Source organism: Urocampus carinirostris, chromosome 14 (assembly GCF_059441175.1).
Source record: "Urocampus carinirostris isolate Australia breed hairy pipefish chromosome 14, RoL_Ucar_1.0, whole genome shotgun sequence".
In the NCBI taxonomy this organism is placed as follows: domain Eukaryota; kingdom Metazoa; phylum Chordata; class Actinopteri; order Syngnathiformes; family Syngnathidae; genus Urocampus; species Urocampus carinirostris.
In genome coordinates this window covers 612,661-635,803 of record NC_142362.1, presented here as the reverse complement: position 1 = coordinate 635,803, position 23,143 = coordinate 612,661, and the positions used below count along the sequence as shown (strand labels likewise).

Here is a 23,143-nt window from a genome sequence, read left to right as displayed (position 1 = left end):
TGAAAAATACACATACATAGTTTCTCAAGAGACATCACAAAGTAAAATTCGGAAAGAGGAGGAAATTCAAGGATAATAAAAACAACGATGCGCAAAACTATACTTTATTTATCTTAATAGGAAATACATTTCAGTTCTAATTTTCTAATAAAAACTCATTTTTTTCCAATAAATGTGAAGCACAGTTACACAGCGGGTCACTTTTCACACTTTTGCACATTGTGTTCTGCATTCTGATTGGCTAAAGAGTCTCTCTGCTTCTTCTCTACCTGTTGTGGTTTAATATGTCCACATATATAAATTACCTTGCGAAATTTTCTCTTTTTTCCTATCACAAGCTATTTCAGGAAGGTGACCACGAAATCAATGAGGGTTCACTGCATATACTGTAGTAGTTGTATGCTATTCCTACGAAAGTAAAACACTCTGATGAAGGGGTCACCAACGTTTTTGAAGCCGAAAGCTACTTTTTTTTGTTGCTGATTAGTGCAACCAAGCTACCAGTTTAATATGCAATTCTAAAATAAATGATTATATCACCCAGAGTGACTCAGTCAAAAATTTAGGTGTCATGTTTGACCCCAATCTGTCCCTTCAAACACACGTGAAGAATATGACTAGAAAAGCCTTCTTCCATCTTGGCAACATTGCTAAAATTCGCCCTATGCTGTCTCAGTCAGATGCGGAGATTATAATTCATCTCGTCTCGATGACTGTAATGCACTACCCTCCGGTCTCCCAAAGTCCAAAATCAAGAAGAGCCTTCAGCTGGTACAAAATGCTGCAGCCAGGCATTTAACTCAGACAGGAACAAGAAAGTAATGATCACATGACCCTGATTTTAACTAATCTGCATTGGCTCCCTGTTAGCTTAAGATGTGATTTGAAGGTTCTGTTGGTAGTATACAAAATCATGCGTGGACATGCTCCCTCATATCTTTTAATTTCCCCCTGTGTTCTGGTCCGGAGCCTTCGCTTTGAAAACGCTGTTCTACTCAGGATCCCAAGAGCCAAGAAGAGAGCGTTCTCCATTCAGGCCCCAGTGCTGTGGAACGCTCTTCTCCCTGAGATTGGATCTGCAACCTCAGTGGAAATGTTTCAATCTAAGTTTAAAACACACTCCTATTCTATAGCATATGAATAACCTATATTTCATGTTGATATGGACAGGGTTGGGTAGGGTTACTTGAACTGGATTACTTTCAATGACTTTTGGATGACTCCAATACCAAATATGCTCATAAAAGACAAAAGAAACTCAATATGAATAAAATGATGACTCACAACACGCGGTAAGCTTTCTCTCCTGGCTTTGATCTCTTTGATCTCCGGCAAAACGAACATCAAATGCCACAGAAACAAAATGAAAATCAATCCAAACAGCTTGCCGACATCATTTTTGCCGTTCCATGTATTCCGTTACTCCCCGAGCCTGCACAAAATGGAGTCATTTTATTCCTATTGAGTTTCTTTTGTTTTTTATTAGCATATTTAGTATCGGAGTCATCCAAAAGTCATTGAAAGTAATCCAGTTAAAGTAACCCTACCCAACCCTGGATATGTATTATTTGCCCTCATGTAGGTTTCAGATCAGGGGATGGTGTCTTAATAGTCTGCAGTTTGCAATAGTCTTTGATCTGTGCAGCCTTTTGAGACTCTGTGATTAAGGGCGTCAAAAATAAACATGACTTGACTGGACTTATAACTATGCCATTGATGAGCCGTCAAGGCCTACAAGGCTTTCTCTGCTGGCCTAAAAAAATACCTGAATCATGTAAGGTTGATTGTATTTTGCCCATGAAAATTTTCCCAACTTTCTTTCATAGCTTCTGCCTGGTTGCGCTGCTTCCGGATGTGTGAATGGTAAATGGAATGCTTTTATATAGCGCCTTTCAAGTCACTGAAGACCTCCCAAAGCACTTTACAATGTATTTCACACTTACCCATTCACACACACACACACACTGATAGCAGCCTCAGCTACCAGCTTATCGGCGCAATAGGGCTTTAGTGTAAGATTTATTTCTAGCAAGTGTCCTCGAGGACGACATATCACTATCATTGGGTTCGTGGAGGTGCCTTCAGAGCCCGCGGTGAGGCTGGTAAGAGTCTTGGAGGAAGGGGTCTTCTTCGAGGAGGGGAGACTGGTCCCGGCTCTGCTGGGAACAAGAAGAAGACAAGCGGTTGCGTCCCGTCCCGGTGCGCTCGTTCTGCAGGTTTTGGTCGGCCGGCATCAAACTGCGACGCTCCGAGGGCGACGTGACGCTCGGGTGGAGGCTGCGGTTTCCCCGGGCCTGTTTGAAGAAAAAAAATAAAACGTTTGGGGGGATCAGAATTGGATATCATCAATTCATAATTTTATCTAGGCAAGTTTATTTAGGACACCCTTAATCACAAGATGTCCAAAAGGACTGTTGAGTCATAAGGTCGGTTGCACGTTTCCCACACATTATAGAGCAGGGGTGTCAAACTCATTTTAGCTCGGGGGCCACACGATAGAACAAACATTCTGTCAGGGGCCAGACTAGTAGATTAAAGAGAAAGAAAAAGAGAGAGAGGGAGAGAAACAAAAGAGATAAAAAGTCGTGAAAGAGGGGGAAAAGAATTGGGGGAGTGTCTTTGTGCGAGGCACCTGGCTTTGGCAACATCAAGTTGACATATTTCAATATGCAGCTTGTTTTTCTCTTGCGCTTCTCTGAGTGTTGTCTCGCGGGCCAAATTCAATCCCTTAGCGGGCCTGATCTGGCCCGCGGGCTGCCTGTTTGACACCCATGTTATAGACTATAAGGTCTTTTGGTCTGTGTTAGCATATGTATGCTACACACGCTAATCCTTCAAAACCCTGCTTGAGATTTAATATCTTCTCAGAAGAAACACATTGTCCTCTTAGTTGAGGCAATACAAAATCCATCACTCCTTCGTATCGAATTTTAAAAAGAAAAGTAAAGTGTTGCCTCTTTATACGAGCACATCAAAACACAACAATATCAGTTTACGAATTATTGTTTACAAAAATCTTGCTCACTATACGAAGGACAATCCTGTTCACGAGCAGTCCGAGATGCTACCACAAGAGGTCAATCATAAAATTCCGTTGTAGTCTAAAAACAAGAACATATACACCTGGGTATTGAAGGATTTTATACATTTGACTACAAAGGATTTTGCACAATCAAATGCAAATTACATTTAAATGCAAAAGTTATTCACTAGCTGAGCTGTGGGGCGAAGTCAATGCAACCTAGTGGAGAATGATGTTTACAGGAACAGAGGGGAACTGGGACAAAGGACTGATAAGATAATCAGCACTTCTCGACGCAGACGGCCCTGGTGACATACAAACGCTCGGGGATGTTTTGACCATTTCAGACATTGAGGCGAGGGGGCTTTCCTGGCACGCCCATGGGAGGAGCCGGCACACCAGCTTGCTGAAAAAAAAGTGGGCCAGGAGGAGAAAAGCAGAAGATCGAGAGAGGCTAATTCGATGGAGTTCACTTAGTTAAATTGTCTAAGCATCTGACCCCGGGTGAAAATGTCGGCTCGTCTTGTCCATCTTTTCTCATAAAGAAACGAGCGCGCATTGTTAGGAGAATGCAAGTTGTGTTTGGTTAATGGAGTCAGATAACTCATTCGAACAATTTGGTAAACGCTACATTATATTATATTAGTTCCTAACAGTATCTAAGGAAAACCATGATTTGAATCATTTTAAAAACATGTCATTTCATGATGAGTAGTTTGTTGCGACAAATAATGTGTAAAAAAAAAAAGATGAAATACGTGTTTTCAACATTGTCTTCATACGAATTAGTTGACGTTGCTTTAAAAATATAGTTTGACTTATTTAACCCCTTAAAGTTCTTGTAAAATTGGCCTAAACCCTCAATCTGGTATTGGTGTGTGAGTGTGTAAGTGTGAATGGGCAAGTGTGAAGCACACTGTAAAGCGCTTTGAGAGGTCTTCATTGACTTAAAAAGCGCTATAGAAATGCAGCCCATTTGCCATTTAGCATCTTGATTATCCTCAAAACATTTGGAGGCTGACTCCCTATCTGTATGTGAGTGTGTGTGAATGGGTAAGTGTGAAGCACATTGTAAAGCGCTTTGGAAGCGCTTCATTGACTTGAAAAGCGCTATAGAAATGCAGACCATTTACCACTCTCTCAGTGTTGCCCTACAGGCCAAGCGAAAACTAACCTGGGCCGCGGGCCGCCCGTTTGACACCTGTGCTCTAAAGTGACATTAATTCTTGCTTTAAGTCAGAGTTAAACACTGAAAAGTCCTTCTTTCGTCTGGCCTGACCTGAATGATGGCGGGATACGGCGAGAGCGCGGCAGAGCTCAGTTTACGTCCCAGTCCGTCGGTGTGGCAGGGAGCGTGCGTGGCTCGCCAGTACGCTTCCAGGTAGTCGGCCAGGTGCTCGCAGGCGTCCTCCAGCTGGTTCTCGTCCAGGATGATGTCAAACATTTCCTGGGGGCACGGACAAACGTCAGCAAAGGGGAAAATGACCACCTTTGTCATGGCCGAATTCAAGCACTTTCAAGGCCAATTAGTCAATGTTTCCAGTACCTTAATAGGAAGAAATCCGGTGCCAAACTAAAGTGTTTGTTTTTTGATGGCTAAATTTAAATCACTTTGAGTTGTTCCCATTTCTGATCCAAGGTATTTTTGTGTCAATCAGCTGCTATAAACTGACACGAATTCTGACGTTCTGCTCGAGTAGGTCACATTTGTCTATAGGTTGCTTGGTAATAATTGACTTCAATACAAAAGATAAAATAGAAAGAAATTACCGTATGTATGAAGAGCAGAAAAATAAGCTCGATTTGGACTCATTTGAATGATTTTGACTGCTCAGAAGCAGAGTGCGTTCAATCTTACAGGGAGCGGTACAAGGACCGGCAGACCCTTCAAGACTCGTATGATTCGCGAGCACAATGGTGGGAAATAACAAAGAAACAAACGCAGATTTTCTTTAAAAATGCAGAAAAAAATAAAAAACTTAAAGAGATGAAATACATGTCGGGACTACAAAGAAGACTCCGACGCTATTTCACACAAAAGGGGATCGAAATGAATGATGAAATCAGAGTAATCAAACAAGAACTAAAAGCTTTGGCGGAAATAAAGAGCAAAGGCAGAATGTCACACTTTCACTTTACCTCCAGAAACCTTGTTAGAATATGATATCGTGAAATTGTGAACGTGTTTAATTGCTGTTAAAAGTCTCGAGAAAATTGTTCAAACAAAAAAATTCAATGAATATCTTTTGCAAAGTTTTTCAGAGCATCTGCGTCTAAAGGAGTTGTCAATTGTTTATCTTTTTGCATTTTATCATTGATATAAAGAGTACTGAGGAGTTCATATTTTTCATTTTTATTTGATTGTTTTGCATTTTATGAGATTTGTGTTGTTGTTCGACTTTAAAATGTGTTTTTCAGGGATCCCCTGCAAAACATACGAGATAACCAATAATTTGGTGCATGTTTTATTATTATTGATAATATATCGTGAAAAAAAAAGTCTGAGGAGCCGCCTGAGGGCTTGCTGTTCTCGGTGAGCTGAGCGAAAAGAGCCAGTTTTCTAAATAGAGCCGTCCTCACTAAAAGCAGGGGTATCTGTGTCATTTTTCATCCCCTTTATTCTTTTTTTTCTTCATTTATTAGGTGGTCTATCGCATCGGACTGCCAAAAAAAATCACGGCAATGGCAATTATTTCAAGCATTTTCGAGCACTTCACCCGAAATTCAAGCATCGTTAAAATGCAAGGATTTCAAGCAGCCGTACCAACCCTGAACACTGGCTACCTACCGACGGACACTGTGAAAGTTTGTCAGCCGCCACCAGCTGCACGTTCAAGTGTTTGCTTTGAGATTTCCCCCGAGACTTGATCAGACGCTGAAGGACCTGAAGAAAACCACAAAGAAACCCGGAATCAATGTCTTTCCGCGCGGGACTTCGGAGAGAGGATCGGCCCCGGCTGACTTTTGGCGAGGAGACTTTGACGTGGACCAGGATGGGCGCCAATGAGGTCTTGAGGAGCTGGGCCGGATGGTTGACGGTGTCGGCGTCCAGCACCACCAGCTGCAGGCGGCGCGCCAGCTCGAAGATGCGCTCGATCTCGCTCTGCACTTCGGCTACGTCGGCGTTAAACACACATCAAAGACACCGTGACGTTCCTAAATGCTCTGCGTTTCTATAGTGCTTTTCAAGTCCTCCCAAAAGCGCTTTACAATGTGCTTCACACTTACCCTTTCACACACACACTCACACACCAACAGGGAGTCAGCCTCCAAACGTTTTGAGGATAATCAGGATGCTAAATGGTAAATGGTCTGCACTTCTATAATGCTTTTCAAGTCACTGAAGACCTCCCAAAGCGCTTTACAATGTGCTTCACACTTACCCATTCACACACACACTCACACACCAATAGCGGCCGTGCAGCCATGCAAGGCATCCACCTGCTATCGGAGGCGTTAGGGATTCAGTGTCTTGCCCAAGGACACTTTGACATATAACACGAAGGAGCCAGGAATCGAACCTGCAATCTCTTGATCCCAAGACAAGCGCTCTACATACTGCAGATATACTACAAAATTCCTACAAAAATGCTGCAGAAATACTACAAACGACAGAAATACGACAAAATCCTGCATATATATATATATATATATACACACTACAAAATACTGCAGAAATACAAGATAAATACTACAAAAAGACTACTAAAATACGACAGAAATCCTTCAAAAAAAGTGCAGATATACCATAAAATCCATAGTACCACTATGAAATTACCATGATGAAAATACTACAGAAATGCTAGAGAAATACTTTTAGAAAGTACTACGTGAAAGTAGTAGCGTGATTTCTAAGGGCCAAGTCAATCAACAGGTTTCCACTAGTTAGATGAAGTCACTGCTTTCTTGCTAGCTCGCTAGCACGCTAATAAGCTAGCACGCTAGCACTACTGTTGATGAACAAAGCGGTGTCTTCGCGCGGTCGCCGAAATCCGTCATGTCGCTCTTGAGGGTCGAGTAGGGCCGCAACAACTCATCCGTTCGACAAAAGCGTTTGCAATTCATGAGATCATCGATTCTTTGAATCCCGTGATTTATGAGTCATAATTGTGTTTAGTCAATGCAAATAAGAGCGCACGCAATTCCGTCGTGACGCTGAGAGTCGTAGTCCCACTTTGGTCTGGCAGAGGGCGTCGAGGTTGATTTTAAAAAAAAGATTCTATTACATTTTCAAAATCTTTGCTTTTGATTGAACGTGACATCATTACAAACACAATTGGCATGAAAGTTTTAATGATGTCATTTTTGACCGTTTCATCATGAAACAAAAAAGGGAAAGAAAGTAGAAAATAAGCAAAATAAATTTTTTAAAAACTGTATCGTTTTCATTTTGGGAATGTTTATCATATTCAAAGATTTAACAAAAAATACTGACAAAACTTTGAAAATGTGATATATTTTTTGTGGACAAAATCATTTTCTAGCACGAATGAAAAGTATTGTTGTTTCGTTTTTGGATTGGAGGAAAAGAGTATCTCACATATTTGCAGGTGTATAGCATTTGTATATCATTGTTTATTGTCAAGTTAATTCACAGAAACAGATTTTTCTTATGAATAGTTGTATATCTTTTTCCACAGACTGACTGAGGAGATGACTTCTTCCTCATGCCATGAGGCTCTTTAACTCCACCCGGGGGAGTAAAAGCCCACATGAAACCCCACCCCCACATTTGCATATTACCCTATTTCTTTTACAATGTGTATTTTATGTAGCACGATTTAAATACCAACACGATATATTGGGTATTTTTGTATTCTATATCTTTATTTTATTATTTTATTTTTCAACACAAGGATAAGACTGGAAGTGGGAATTTCCCGACGGGGATGAATCAAGTAGCTATCTATATAATAACGTATTCTGTTGTTTTGCGCAGTGTTTTTCTGTTCCTCCAAAATTAATATTTGAACAAAGTGGAGGAAATTAGAAATGTCTCAAAAAAAAAACATTCCTCGAAAAAAATAACCAGTAATGAAAAAAAAACAATATCTGCCTTAGTCAGACACATTCAAATCATGTCAAAAGATGTAAGCGAATCAAAGACCCCTCGTCTCCACGAGTTACCAAAGATAAATAAGACAAACGAAAGACAGACACCACTATCAGGTTGAAGCCATTTACGAAACACATCAAAGAAAAGAAACCTCCACATCACAGATACTTGAAAGGGGTATCAAAGATGTGCAAGACACATCAAAGACCCCCCTCAATGCTACGCCCGAGCGGACTTTAGACACACGAAGAGAACTCCAAAGCCGGACGAAGGCACTTCAAACTTCGACGCTGAATCCAAAAGACATCAAAGACACATGCACATCATTGAGCGAGGGTGTTACCGATGCTGGAGCGGGCGTTGGACCTCTCAATGATGGCGCGCTTACTGGGGTGGTTTAGTACTGACCTCTTGGCCAGCGAGATGTCGGCCGTCACCCTGGTGATGGAGACCCTGCCCACGCAAGACGGCGCCGGTAACGCCACCGCAAAGACACACGCCCCCCGCTCCGCCTCAAAGACACACCCGGCCGCGACGGGAGCTCACCTGCCGTCGAACCTGCGCTTCAGGAAGTCGAACAGCGCCTTCTGCATCATGTCGGTCACCTGCGGAGACCACAGCTTTGAACGTGTATCTGTTCTCTTTCTTCGTCTTGTACGCGAAGGGCTGTTTCCATGGCGACGGCAGCGAAAGGGGCCAGAGGAGGGACGGGGGCTCCATGACAACCGATGCCCCTAAATCCCCCCCTCCTCCGGGACGGAGGAAAACGATTCGTATTAACGTCAGGGTAGGTTCTTACCTCGTAGCCTTTGAGCGAAGGGCCCACCAGGACCACCGGCCTCATGGACGGGACCACGTCGTACGGGGGCACCTGCTCCGCCTAAAAACCAGACGGGATTTTGCAATAAAGGTAGCCTACATAGAATGACCGAAGGACAGCCAACCGGTTTCACCATTGATCTGCAAACGAGGCAAACTCCGGTGTCAACAACTCACTCATGACCCTTCGTGTGCTAATGGGAAGAAAAGAATGTTTGGTGGGGGCCTAATCAGCCCCTAATTTTGGAGTATTGCTCCAATTGTATTTTTGTCGTATTTTTATAGTATTACTGTACTTGTATTTTGTAGTATTTCTAGTGTTTTTTCCTTAGGATATTTTTTGTAGTAAATCTGTAGTATTTTGTGTGCCGTCACTGTCTTGTTCCACGGACAGACTGAGGAGATCATTTCTTCCTCGTGCCATGAGGCTCTTTAAAAGTAAAAGTCCACATTAAACCCCACCATATTTTTATGACAGTGTGTATTTTATGTAGCACTATTTAAATACGCTAAATAAACACGTTGTATTGGGTATTTCTGTATTACATTTCTTTTGTTTTATTATTATTTTATTTTGCAACACAAGGATACTGCTGAAGTGTCAATTTATATCTATCTAGATATTATTCCTGTCGTAATATTTAAGTAACAGTATTTTGTATTTGTAGTATTACTCTAGTGGTATTTCTGTAAAAGTATTTCTATACTTTGTAGTATCTTTGTAGTATTTCGTTAATATTTTTACTATTATTGTAGTTTCGTAGTATTTCTGTAGCAATATTATTGGTATGTTTTTTGGAAAGAACGAAAAAAGGGCCACGCGTGACACAAAATTGCTCACTCAGCCTCTGCTCTCAGCAAGTCAATTGGGGTTAATGGATCGCGGCCAAAACGGTGCAATTCACTTTAGGCGGGCCGCAATTGCAGGCTTCAGCAGCCCCACTTGAAAAATAATGCGTTCTGCCGGCCCATGCTCTCGGCGGTCATTGACCTGGGATAACGGATCACGTTAATTTACTTTTAGGCAGGCTAGAACGACACGGCTCCTGACAAAAGTGACTCCTGCCGGTTCCCGATTGAAGCAGTATGCAATATTTCATTTCTTTAGAAAGAAAATCTCTTCCCTTCTTTTTTTTCTCTGGGAATGGCTGGGTAAAAAAATGGGAAAAAAGGGCTTTTTGCTCTTTCAGCCTTCCGAATCCCAGCTCATCCGTGTTACATGTCGAAGTGTCCTTGGGTAAGACACTGAACCCCTTATACCCCCAATAAGCAGGTTAGCGCCTTACATGGCTGCAAGGCCGCTATTGGGAAATGTGGAGCACATTGTAAAGCGCTTTGGGAAGTCATTGACTTGAAAAGCGCTATATAAAATGCAGATCATTTCATTTTTTCATTTCGTAGTTTTTTAGTGTTCCTACACTCATTTTTGGTTACAGGGACTTCTAGTGGACAAATATTAAACACCGTCCCTTTAATCAGCGCCGTTTTTGTGGAAAAGCCCCTTCGGCCCAACCTTACTCAGAACCTGGCTTCAGCGGTCTCCAACTCAATTCAGTATAGGGGTAATGGATTGCAGAGGTGTGAAGTAGCGAGGGATCATAGTATAAAATAAACTCACCACTTTTTGTTTCTGTTTTCCTGTTAATGATAAGAAAGCAAGAGAAGGAATGAGGAAACCGGACCAGACCCTCAAAAACTCGATGGGGTCTCACTGAAACCGGATGCTGACCTGCGGAGGTGGGCGTGCTCTTGAAGGTTCCCGACACGATGTCTCCTAAACTGGACGAGGAGTTTGCGCCTCTGGACGGAAAGCGAGAGAAACGACGTCGGAATGCGAGTTCTGGCAAAAGTCAAAAGGTGTCACGGACCCGTGGAATCGTCCTCGCTTGTGGTCGTGCTGCAGGCGGATGCTCTCCAGCTTGAGAGGACTCGGGAGGAAACCCACGTCGCATCCTTCTTTCACCAGACGACCGATCCACCACTCGTTGTTGTATTTCTGCGCGAGGGCGAAAAACCGTGACTCCTTTGCCATCGGAATCGGCTCCATTATCCTCGCGTTGCTACTAAACGATTACGGTCGCGCTCCAGTTGGCAAAAAATAGACAACATCAAAATAGAAAGTGTACTGTATATAGGCAGGGCAGCGCGGCGGAGCAGTGGTTAGCACGTGTGCGGCACAGTTCTTAGGTCATGAGATCGAACCTTCCTGTGCGGAGTTTGCATGTTCTCCCCGTGCTTGCGTGGGTTTCCTCCAGGCACTCCGGTTTCCTCCCAAATTCCAAAAACATGCGTGTCATGTTGATTGGCCTAACCAAATTGTCCCTAGGTGGAAAGGAGCGAGTGACTGCAACCAGTTCCCTACTTACTGCTCGTAGATGGCTGGGATGGGCTCCGGCACCCCCGCGACCCTACTAATGACAAGCGCTGCAGATAATGGATGGATGTATGCAGGCATATTGCACTTAGAACAAGTCCATATGACAACTGACATATCTTCCATTTTGCACAATATTATAAAAACAAAGTCAAGTGTCAATAGATGAAACGGTACAATGTGAAAACACTACGAAAAGAGGATAAAGTCAAATACTTCTCCTGCACAACTGTTTTAGAACCAGATCTATAAAATGTCAAATAAAAACGGTACATAACTGGGATACTACACTTCAAAGAGGAGTATAGAGTGCAAGGCCACCGAGCTGGGCACATTGAAAAATATGCAATAGGGGCTACTTCAGCATAGGCGACATCCAGCGGACATATTCAAAAGTCTAGGTCATTGTTTGACAAGAAGCAGCTCATTTTTTTCTCTTATGCTTCTCTTGGAGCAAATGCAATTTGATTTTAAAACAAAATGCAAAATAATGATTATATTGGCAAAACTATTTCATTGCAGAATAGGTTTTGTTTGGATCCCTTAAGCAGACGGGTGGTAGGGGCAGCATTTCCTGTGGTGTGGCTTGGGCAAGTACAGCCTGGTGGCGCTCATCCCTCTCTAGGCCTACACGTTTTACTCTATTTCTGTACTGTTGAAGGTTTTACATCGTACCGTTTACTTATTTACACTCGACTCCCTTTCCAAAATATTGTGCAACGGAAGGTATTTTAGTTGTCGTCTTGACTTTGTTAGAGTTTGAAGTGCAAACTCACACTTTTTGAGAGGAATATCCTGCAATAGGCTGATTGTGTATAATGTAGTTTTGATATCAGATGCGATCACTTTATATTAAAGTGGTACTAAAGGATTTCATACATTTGACTATAAAGGATTTTTAACGATTGACTACAAGTTACATGTATCGAGTTTAATGCAATAAAGATATATGATTTAGTTCAATGTAAAACGAAAGGTAAGGGCAGGCTGTGAAATGCAGAAGTGGTAGCAGATGTTTTTTACAGGACGAGACGTACGTCTGGGAGTGCGATGTGAGATTGTGGAGCCCGCCCACGGGAGGAGCCGAGACACCATCATGCGGGGAGAAGATGGCCAATAAGAGAAAGCTAAAGCTAGTTGCAGATGACACATAGCAAATTGGGGAACGGTGGGAGGTCTTTGATTTGTTTGTTGAAATGTATAAATGATCCTGGAAAAATAGGGGGTGGGTCGCCGTCTCCTGCTGGTACACTTAGTTTTGCTGTTAGGAATAATAAAATCCGCCCCCGTGTGGAAATGTCGGCGTTCTTGGTCATTTTTCTCTCAAGAAACGAGCGCGCATAATTGTTGGGCGAATGTAGGTCGTGTTTGGTTAATGGAGTCAGATAACTCGTTCGAACAATTTGGTAAACGCTACATTTTGATAGTTAAATCCCAACAGTACCAGTTTAGACAGAGCTTGATGTGGAAATCTCATTTATGACTTCATTTATTCAGTCTTAGATTGTATATTTCTTTGCTCACTGGAAATCGATCGTAATTTCATTGTAGAGATGCAAGAATAAAGACGCGATTCGGATTCCGATTTTGCTCGTCGAAGGATCGGAAAATCGGCACCTCTTTGATATGCAGAAAATCTTTGACGTCAAAGGAGACGGCGGCCCCGGCAACGGGGACGTCCCGGTCGGCGGCGCCGCAGTAGCTCATGTTGGTCCTGACGGCGAAAGCCACCGCTTTGCTCTGCAAATTCACAAGCTAAGAGGAGCTAAGTTAAGATAAGGAAGCGGCCGGAAACGGACCTTGGCCCTCTCCAGCTGGGCCTGAGCTTGCCGCTCGCGTTCCCGCCCGGCGCCTTCCTTGTCCTCCTCCAGGGACACGTCCGAGTCGGAGGGACGGCTGGTGTAGGAGTCGGCGGAACCCTGCGGGACCGCAGAATGAAAAAGAAGATATATATGAAGAAATCCCAATCAGTTACATTTAGGATTAAATCGCGGGAACATCCTTTTGGCGCTGAGCGACGTTGCTATGACGACTGCCAGCCTTTGTGGGTAAAAAGTGACCTTATCATCAAGTGTGTCACTGTCCATATTGGGTCATTCATCCATCCGCTTATCCTCAGTAGGGTCGCGGGGGTGCCGGAGCCCATCCCAGCTATCTTCGGGCAGTGGGCAGAGGACACCCTCAACTGCTTGCCACACTGAGACAGACAACTCACTCTCTCATTCCTACCACCTAGGGACAAGTTGGACCGGCCAATGAACCTGACATGCATCTTTTTGGAATGTGGGAGGGAACCGGAGCACCCGGTGGTCGTAGTAGGCTTAAACGTATTTGCTCAAGGTGTCTATTTCTAATCAGTTTGATGTTCTCTTGTGGCGTCTCCTAGTCTGTCTTTTTTTGAAGGTGTTGGTCATTTCCAGGGGGTGGTCTTTTGTTTTTGTCTCAACTTACCAGTACTTTTGTCTTGTGATCTCAATAAAACACAAAGGCAGACGGAGGATGACTGAGATTGAGATCGAGATTTGAGCGAGAGAGTATGGAAAGATCTCATCTCCCCGGTTGCAACTGGCTAAAAAACTTACGTTTTTGCCTGGTGCATTTTCTTCTTCGGTTAGCCAATATTTTTTAGCTCTCCCACACTTCAGTGGTCGTTTTAGACCCAACACCCGGAGAAAACCTTTTATCAGTCGTGATTATTAAACGTCTCCATGACACCAGTTGTGCTTTATTTCGTAGCCAGAAGTGGCCTTGAGCAGTTTAGACAGAGACTCGTGGAAATTTAATCTACAACCTCTTTGTTACTGTTCTCATAATTATAGAAGTTCTTCATTTATTCGGCCGTGATTCTTCATTACAAAAGTTATCCCTTGTTTTGTAGCCGGAAGTGGCCTTGAGCAGTTAAGACAGAGACTTGAATAATAACTTCTTCATGAATCTAGTCGTAATTATAGAACTTCTTCATTTATTCAGGCATCATTATACAATTTTTCCATTATTTCAGGTGTGTTTTATTCTGTAGCCAGGAGTGGCCTCGAGCGGTTTAGCTAGCAGGTCGTCGTGGAAATTTCCCTTACAATTTCTTCCTTTATTTTGTCGTCATTACCATATATAACGGCTTCATCGTTTCTGTCATTTAGAACTTCTTCATGTATTCAATCGTAATTCTAAGAGTCCTTATTTCGGTTATTTTGGAGCCAGAAGTGGACTTGAGCAGTTAAGACTGTCATGATTACTGATGTGACTCAGCTGTGCCTACTCATTTGGCACCACCCGCAGCGGATTCTGATTGGCTCCCTGTCACTATTTGAACACAGTCCTGTCAATCCCCTGTTGTCAGTCCGTCTGCGAACCTCAGTGAATACTAGGCAAGCCTTTTTTGACCCTGACTCCCACCTGTCCTGTTTTTTGCTCCCGTCTGTCACCGTTTTGATCTCGACCACGTCTGCTCTTCTCTCCCTGCTTACGACCCGTTTCTGACCCCGACCACGTTTTTGCTCTCTGTCCCGGCTATCGACCTGTTTTTCGTCCTTGACACCGCCATCGCTCGCTACAAAGATCCACTTCCGTGTTCGGATCACAATTGGAGTACGAAAGCGACTTTCTTCCCGCGCCTAGAGAACACCGGATCGTGGCCGCAGCCCTTCCTCTTTCCTTTAATAAAACTTGTCAGTAACGTAACACAATTGATAGATAGATAGATAGATAGATTGATACTTTGTTCATCCCCGAAGGGAAATTCACATTTCCAGCAGCATCCCTGAGCTGAGAACAAACAATCGGGTCCTGTTTCCGTTCTGGTCCTGACATAGACAGAACATTTCCACCTTCAATTAATTTTATCATAATTATATAACTTTTTGGTTGTTTCTGTTATTCATGAAACTTTTGCATTTATTCAGGCATGATTAGCCAAGTTCTTCATTATTTCAGTTGCTTTATTTTGTAGCCTCGAGGTTTGGACTGAGGCTCCCGGTTAAGATATCCGCCGCTGCATGTTAAGTTTTGTTTTCGTTTGTTTTATTCCAGTTGAATTAGTATAATAATGGTTGTAAGCCATTTTGTCTTTGCACTTTTGATTTGATACAGCCATTTGCCATTTGTCTGTGACTCGTTCATGCCCGGAATGTTCAGCAAATAAAAACATTTCCAGCCTGTCAGGACTACAACGGAGACAGGACCCACTTGCGTTGCATTTCTCACAAATTTTATTGGAAGAAAGAGAAAGGGTTGCGCCCACGATCCGGTGATTGCTGGATGAGGGAAGCAGGTCGCTCTGATACTGAGATTGTGCTCCGAACGCGGATGTGTATCTTCCGTGGCGAGCGATGGCGGTGTCGAGGACGGAAAAACAGGTCGGATAGCCGGGACAGAAAAGCAAAAACGTCGTCGGGTCGGAAGCGAGTTGTAAGGCAAAATAGGAGAGAAGACGTAGTCAGGGACAAAAGAGGTCGAAAGCTGGGACAAGAGAGCAGACGTGGTCAGGATCAAAAAACGGGTCGAAAGCCAGGGACAGACGTGAGCAAAAAACAGGACAGGGTCGAAAAAGGCTTGCATAGTGTTAACTGAGGTTCGCAGACCGACTGACAAAAGGGGACAGACAGGACTGGGTACAAGTACTGATCAGGAGCCAATCAGAGCCCGCGAAAGTTGGCGCCAAATGAGCGGGCACAGCTGAGTCACATCAGTGATCACAACACAGCCTATATTTTGGAAAACAAACATTCTCACTGTCCAAAATCAAAAGTTAAAAAAGCGATTGACAACAAAAGACGGGGAAATAGGATATGGATGCTAACGAGCTAAAGACAATTAGCAATTGTTCTGCTCGTATTAAGGCCGGCTGTCCTCGAGGAAAACTTTGAGCAAAATCTTAGGTCCAAGCACCGATTCCTATCATGCGCCATGATAGCGTCTAGTGGTTAGCGTAGCATGACACTTGAGGTTTATCTGTGCTGGTTGTCGTGTCTGAGTTCTTATCGGCGCTGCTCCGGAGCTTAAAAGCATTCTTGCTTGACGGCGTCTGTTAGCATCCGTCGCTACGCTAGCCGTCTCTCTACGAAAAAAAACACCAACACACTTATCTCTTATTTATTTATGAAAACTTGACTTTGCTGTAAAAGACCTATTTTGAATAAAAGAAAGTTGATATTGATTTTGCTAATTGCATTTTAAGGGTGGGATGTGTCGTTTGAGGTGTCTTTAAAAAGTTGAAAGATTTCTTTCTCTTTTTAGTACGTGTTGACAATGGCAGACCGGGTTCAAAGAGCCTTTATATATTTATTCCCACTGCCCCCATCTGCTTTACGCTGGAGGAAAGGAGGCGGGGGTAAAATTGAGGTGGGGTTGACTGTTTAGAGGGATTTTATGCCTGTGCTGGTCATTTTCTAGGATTGAAATGGTGAAAATAAGAAAAGGACCGTTTGAAATACAGTCCAAATGCCAACTCAAACCCAAAAAAGCATGAAAAAGGAAGAGTTTATTGTAGCGCATTTAAAATTCCACATACTTTCACAACAAAAGGAGCTGCAATGAGGATTTCAGAAGACGGAGTCAGCAAATCAAATATTTTGAAGTTAACGGTACTTACACCACCTTTTTTCATTTGATTCCTCTTTTAAAACGATTCAGTCTTTTTTTTTTAGGAAAATACAGGTGAAAGTACATTTTGGGGTTGAAAAAAGTTGGGGGCGGCAGTAGCTCAGGAGGTAGAGCGCTCGTCTTTGGATCAACGGATCCCAGTTCGAATCCCGGCTCGTCCGTGTTACATGTCGAAGTGTCCTTGGGTAAGACACTGAACCCCTAATACCCCCAATAAGCAGGTTAGCGCCTTACATGGCTGCAAGGCCGCTATTGGGAAATGTGGAGCACATTGTAAAGCGCTTTGGGAAGTCATTGACTTGAAAAGCGCTATAAAAATGCAGATCATTTCATCATCTTACTCTTGCTAATTAAATTACATTTCATTAACTATTAAAATGCTACTTGACTTGACTATGTTGAAAATATCTCCATTTAAAAAAACAACAACACAGAAATATTGTAGTCATACACTGAATGATTTTTTTCTACCTTTGACTATTTAAAGCTACCATTTTTTCATGAAAGAAAGTTGATGCCATTCTTGCTAATGTTATTGAATTTCATGAAGCCAGTTGTAAAATGCTGCATATAAATTTTTTTTAGTAAAAACATATGATAGAAAAAAAATCACATTTTTGTAGTAAACTTCCATCTTTAATTATGTGTATATGTTTTTAATTAAATTAAATGTGTTGCACTATTTTATATACATACGTATATTTTTCTAACTCGACAACTCCGTTTCTTATAACTCATAAAAAAGTGTCATGATGACTGATGCGGGGCACCTGAGTCTGCTCCGTTGGCGCCAACAGTCGCGGATGCGGATTGGCTGCTTCCTCTTTTTCAAACCCCCGCCTCCCTGTCAACATTTGTCGGATCGTCTATGAACCTACGCTACCTGCTAGGTAAGCTTTTGTGACTCCTGACTCTGTCCTGCCCTGTTTCCTGTCTAATTCCCGTTGCTGACCTTTTTCTGAACCCGTTTATGTTTTTGCTCCTCCGCCCCGGCCATCGACCCGTTTTTTTCCTCGCTCTCGACTTTGCCTGCGCTCGACACGGAAGTAGCACTTCCTAGCGATCTGCTACCCGTGACTGACGATCCCCGGATGGTGGGTGCAAGTCCTTTCCTCCTTCTAAATAAAACTGAGTAAAACAAACGCAATTGGGTCCCGTCTCCGTTCCTGGTTCATGACAGAAAGTTTTACTCCTTTTATTAATAAGCTTATTCATAATCTCATTTTTGCAATCTAAATGTTTTCCCTCATGCAAAGACTACAACCAAATGAAACTTGACTGAACACTAAAATGGTCACAAAATAATATGAACTCTGCAAACAAAACAAGGACGAATGGTTTTCCATAGAGGGGTGTTCCGTTCGATGACGAGAGACAAATCACCTTTTAGCTCTAAAAGAGGAATCCGTGAGTACGCCCGCTAAACTTACCGTCTCCCAGTCATCGAATCCATACAGGCCTTCGTCCATCTAGGCAAAGATTCTATTTTCCTACACACGCTCTGCACAAGAAGCACAAAGCACGATGTCTAAGTTGTGCTTCTTGAGCGAAGGCAGGGCGGCCCGGCTTCTAATCAGCAAATAAAGGGACTGCGCCGTCGGCAGCGTCCTCATTGGCAGAGGAGACGGCTCCTTAATCTCCGTAAGTGTGCGCCAGAATGCACGCTGAGCAAAAATAGCGTGCATTGGAGGTAAGATCTTAAACCCTATTTTTTAATTCACCTTTTTGCACCTCTAACTAAAAGCCGCTACACTTTCTTAAAAAAAAATATAGGCCATTGTTCTTGATGGTCCCTCAGCCACTCTCTCTTAAGAAGCTCATGCTGCTGTAGTTCATTTAAAGTGAAACCGTCAACATGACGGTGTCATGATTATTGATTCGGAGCATCTGCGACTACCCCGTTGGCGTCAACAGCCCTGGTTGGCTGATTGGTTCCCTATTTTTAAACCCCCGCTTCCAAAGGGGAGGCCGTCAGACCGTCTGCGAACCTATGCTCTCAGCTAGGCAAGCTTTTGTACTCTCCGACATTATCCCGCCCTGTGTTTCCCTGCCTGATACCTGTTGCCGACCTCTTTTCTGGACTCGTTACCGCCCTTGCTCCTCGTCCCGGCTATCGACCTGTTTTTTTCTCACTGTCAACGACTACCTTTGCTCGACACAGAAGTGCCACTTCCGCGTTCCTGCTAGCTGCTACCCGTGACCGACGATCATCGGATGGTGGATGCAAGCATTGCTCTCTTTCTTGATAAAAACCGAGTAAAACGAACGCTATTGGGTCCCGTCTCCGTTCCTGGCTTGTGACAGACGGGCGACCTTAAAAGAATCCCCCTCAAACTGCTCAAACCAAAAAAGAAACCATATTGATTCATTGAATATTTTCCCCCTCCTCACTTCAGCGTGCATCCATTTTGACTGTCGAAATGGAGCATTAAAAATTAAAAACAGGTTAACCGGAAAGGCAAACGCGCACTGGTCGGAGTGTAGTTTGAATGTTTTTCCTTATTTATGCTTTTGCTCTTCCATCATTTCCTTAGTTTGAATTTTCAGACCATAAAAATAAGAATTTCATTCATTTATCCTTATTTATTTGAGCTGCAGAAATCTATTGAAAGCAAAGTGGGGTGCCATATTTCTCCGCGTAATTAAGATCTCTCTTTCGCTCTTGTTCTCTGGCTTGTTGAAATGCATTTATCAGGTTCATAAAAAGAGGTAGATTATTCATTTTAACCTTAAAAAAAACTTGTGTTTTTCTGCCCAAAATACAACAGGATGAAGCGATACTAAAGAAAAAGGGTTGAAACTTATACATCCCGAGTCTTCGCGGATAAAAGATGAAATTTCAGGTTTTTTAGGGCTGGTACTGCAGAATCGAGTATTTGGTCCGGCGGCCCGACAAAAAGATCAAATTTGGGTTTCGCTCCGGTCGTGTCTATCGGGTCGGGCGTCAATACTTGCGGGCCGGATCCTTTAGGGCCGATCTTACGTCTAGTGCAATTTCAAAGAAATGTGCGGTGGAAGGCCATCCCACCTGTCTGAGGATGAAACTGGTGGATGTGGTGCTGCCGTCCGATCGCTTCAGTCGACTTCTCCTGGAGTAGGTGGCGCCGTTCCCCTGAAACATATCAAAAAAAATCATCGAGAAACGATCATTTACAAAGTAAGTTGGTTACTGGCTTAAGCTTTAGTAGTTGTGATGTCATCGTTAAAATATGTTCTATGATACCCAATTATGGTACGTATAAGTATTAATAGTCTTTTTTTTTCAAAAATCAAATAAATTATTGTTACGGCTGTTTACCCACTTATGGGTGCGCCCATTTTGAGAACGCAGTCGATTAAATATGACGTCACAATCGTTCGCTTTATTAAAGTCATCACCCCTCGAGACAAACTCTTAAAGTGACAGCTGGTTCTAGATTGAAAACAGGTCAATATTGCTCATCAATTCGTCTTTTGAAAATACAAAATAGAGTATTTGTATTCGTAAGGGCTGATTTGACTAAAAAGTTATTAGTTTGTGACGTCACCATTTTGCGACACAAACTCTCAAAATGGCGGCCGCTGGACGTTGATTGGAAACAGGTAAAACGATTTAAAAATTTGCAAAAGCAAAAAGTCGTATTTAGACTATAAAAGGCTGATACAAACTCAAAAAGTTAGGAAGTTGACTATAGTCAGTATTTTATGGTTTCTCAACGAAGTTCGTTATCCAGTGACCTACTTTAAATTGTATGATGGGGGGGGGGGGGGGGGGGGCTGATTAATAGCATCATTTTTTGCTTCCCGAAAAAACACTCAAAGGCCATACTTTGCTTTTGTGAGAAAAATACAAACAAGTTAGGTATGCTCCACCTATAAAGAAACTCTTTGGAGTGTGCCGTTTTATTAATAAATTGACCACCTACGTAGTTAAAAAAAAACCCGAAACCCAGAATTCTGACAGCAGGTGCACTTGGAAAGGACGTTTTTTGGACCCAAATTAACATTTGAATTTGAAAATACAGTGTATACAATATATATATAGATTGATTTATTGCGTACCTGGAAGGCAGTCTTCTCCACCGGCCCGGTTCTACCATAGATGTGCCGGGACATGTCCGCCAACTCGTCGGTCCAGGGCGGAGGCTGGCGCTCGGCGCCGCCCCACTCGGGCGCCTCCCGCCCGCCGTTCGCACCCGACGCCACGGCCGTCTCCAGCTTGGTTCCGGGGACTGGGAGCTTTTGGTGTCCGCACGGTGGTCCGTCTTGACTGGTCGGCGGAAGGATGCTCAATTGGGGGGAAAAAGAGGGGCGCGAGCGAGCGAGCGAGCGAGCCCAGCCCCCGCCACTCGTGTTGCGTTCAAGAACCGAAAGCACGACGCCCGGCTGTGATGCGTTCACTTACCGCACGCGTGTCACGACAACTCTCTTTCTGCTACGCGATTGCCATCTCATAGCGTTCGATTCGTGAGACGTTCAATGACCACTGAATTAATGACGTCTTTTTGATTTCGTTTGCAGAATAAAGAATTTGGTCAATTCTATAGAGCAGGGGCCGGAACACCCTTTTGACCAAAGAGTCATAAAAGCCCAAATATTTAGTTTTATTTGAGAGAGCCATATCATATATTTCAGGACGAAATTCTAGAACACCGGCAAACCCGCTGACCAGACAAAAGCTAATTGTTCTGCACATTTTTTTTCATTGTGTGTCATTTGCAGGGTTGGGTAGGGTTACATGAACTTGATTACTTTCAATGACTTTTGGATGACTCCAATACCAAATATGCTCAGAAAAGACAAAAGGAACTACATAGGAATAAAATGACTCCATTTTGTGCAGCCTTGGGGAGTAACGGAATACATTCCATCTACCTTGGCCACATCCCTGGAGAGGGGTGACCGACAGCAAGACAAACACATACAATAACAAAGAAAATAAAAGGGGGAAAAAAAGCAAAAAAAACACACACATTTTTGGACCATGGCCAACCCAATTGCCCAAACACCCAAACAAGTGAGGCACCTCGGCACCCAAGTTGGTCATGCTTTCGTCCCTCCAGATGAAACGGGACACCAGAAAGCAGCCGTGTCACTCAGGTCAGGGTGACACAACACACTCTTTTGTTCAACAGCAGGGCCCGACAGTTTTCACTGGTTTACCCCTGCCGCATCATACAGGTGCCCAGCCCATTCTTAAGAACGCGTCCACAATCCCACTATCCTTTCACAACACCTCTCCACTCCTTCCTATCACTTACAATAGCTCTAGCTTCGATTATATTTAGACCTCTTTCCTGCAGTGCACTCATAACACCGCGATTGACGAGGATGGATGGTGTTATGAGTACGGAATACACGGATCGGCAAAAATGATGTCGGCAAGCTGTTTGGATTGATTTTCATTTTGTTTCTGTGGCATTTGATGTTCCTTTTGCCGGAGATCAAAGAGATCAAAGCCAGGAGAGAAAGCTTACCACGTGTTGTGAGTCATTTTATTCCTATTTAGTTTCTTTTGTCTTTTATTAGCATATTTGCTATTGGAGTCATCCAAAAGTCATTGAAAGTAATCCAGTTAAAGTAACCCTACCCAACCCTGGTCATTTGATCATATCTATGAATTCATTACAATGGCACTTTAAACTCGTCTCCCTCCCACAGTTAGTTAAAACCCCAGTGTGTACTATTCAACCACTAGATGGGACTGTTGTCTAATGCGAACCAAAACCAATGCCAGAGCAAGCAGCAAGACAGCAGACCAACATGGCGGCGACCTTCGGTATGGATTCCACTATTTAAAGGATTAAAATTTTCTCAACCTATGATTTTTAAAAAAATAAATTTTTAGCATCATCTACTTTTGCCTGGTATTAATATCAATGTTTTGGCACTAAATATTACACACGACTCCGTTAATAATGTTGAGGCTTATTTTGACCTCAATTTTTGTCCCAAATAATGGTTTCAAAACAAGGTAGGAGCAAAGTTCTTGAGTAAAAATATCACAATATTGCAAACAATGATACTGACATATTTACCTCCAGTGCAGACGGGGCTGAGTGATGCGCCCTGTGTATAGCTTCACCCATTCCGACTGCTCACTCAATCAAATTGCTCTAGGTGCTTTTGGGTGCTTAAGGTTTGTTCTGTGGCTTTTCATCAACTGTAGTTAAAAATGTGTCCTAGATATACTGGACCGAACCTTGCAGCAGTCAGTTTTGTCTCAGCTCTGCACGAACGATAATCGGCTCTGCATGAAGAATACAGTAATACTTGCGTGAGTTCTATTTATCTA

The 23,143-nt window shown here is 43.0% G+C and overlaps 1 protein-coding gene across 2 annotated transcripts; it reads right to left on the bottom strand.

Annotated features, from left to right (window-relative positions):
• Positions 1-88: 88 nt before the first annotated feature.
• cacnb4a (calcium voltage-gated channel auxiliary subunit beta 4a) lies at positions 89-21,243 on the bottom strand. Of its 2 annotated transcripts, XM_088352323.1 has the most exons (14): positions 20,911-21,243; positions 19,898-19,981; positions 13,071-13,190; positions 12,889-13,011; positions 10,766-10,893; positions 10,627-10,697; positions 10,516-10,535; positions 8,878-8,958; positions 8,625-8,683; positions 8,422-8,531; positions 5,985-6,136; positions 5,811-5,906; positions 4,302-4,469; positions 89-2,294 (listed from the first exon to the last, which is right to left on the bottom strand). In XM_088352323.1, exons 1-14 carry the CDS (start codon positions 20,962-20,964, stop codon positions 2,082-2,084), a joined length of 1,479 nt encoding a protein of 492 aa, XP_088208449.1. In that variant the 5' UTR covers positions 20,965-21,243; the 3' UTR covers positions 89-2,081. The 2 variants fall into 2 exon arrangements, with proteins under 2 accessions (XP_088208449.1, XP_088208448.1); XM_088352322.1 differs by having other exon boundaries at positions 5,811-6,136.
• Positions 21,244-23,143: the final 1,900 nt, after the last annotated feature.

Bases quoted from the DNA above. Each gene is read 5' to 3' on its own strand.
- cacnb4a (XM_088352322.1), bottom strand. From the start codon at position 20,964: ATGTCCCGGCACATCTATGGTAGAACCGGGCCGGTGGAGAAGACTGCC. The intron at 8,684-8,877 runs GTAAGAACCTAC...TGGTCTCCGCAG, and splicing joins CTTCGCTCAAAGGCTACGAG to GTGACCGACATGATGCAGAA. The intron at 4,470-5,810 runs GTAGGTAGCCAG...CCGTGCCCCCAG, and splicing joins AACTTTCACAGTGTCCGTCG to GAAATGTTTGACATCATCCT.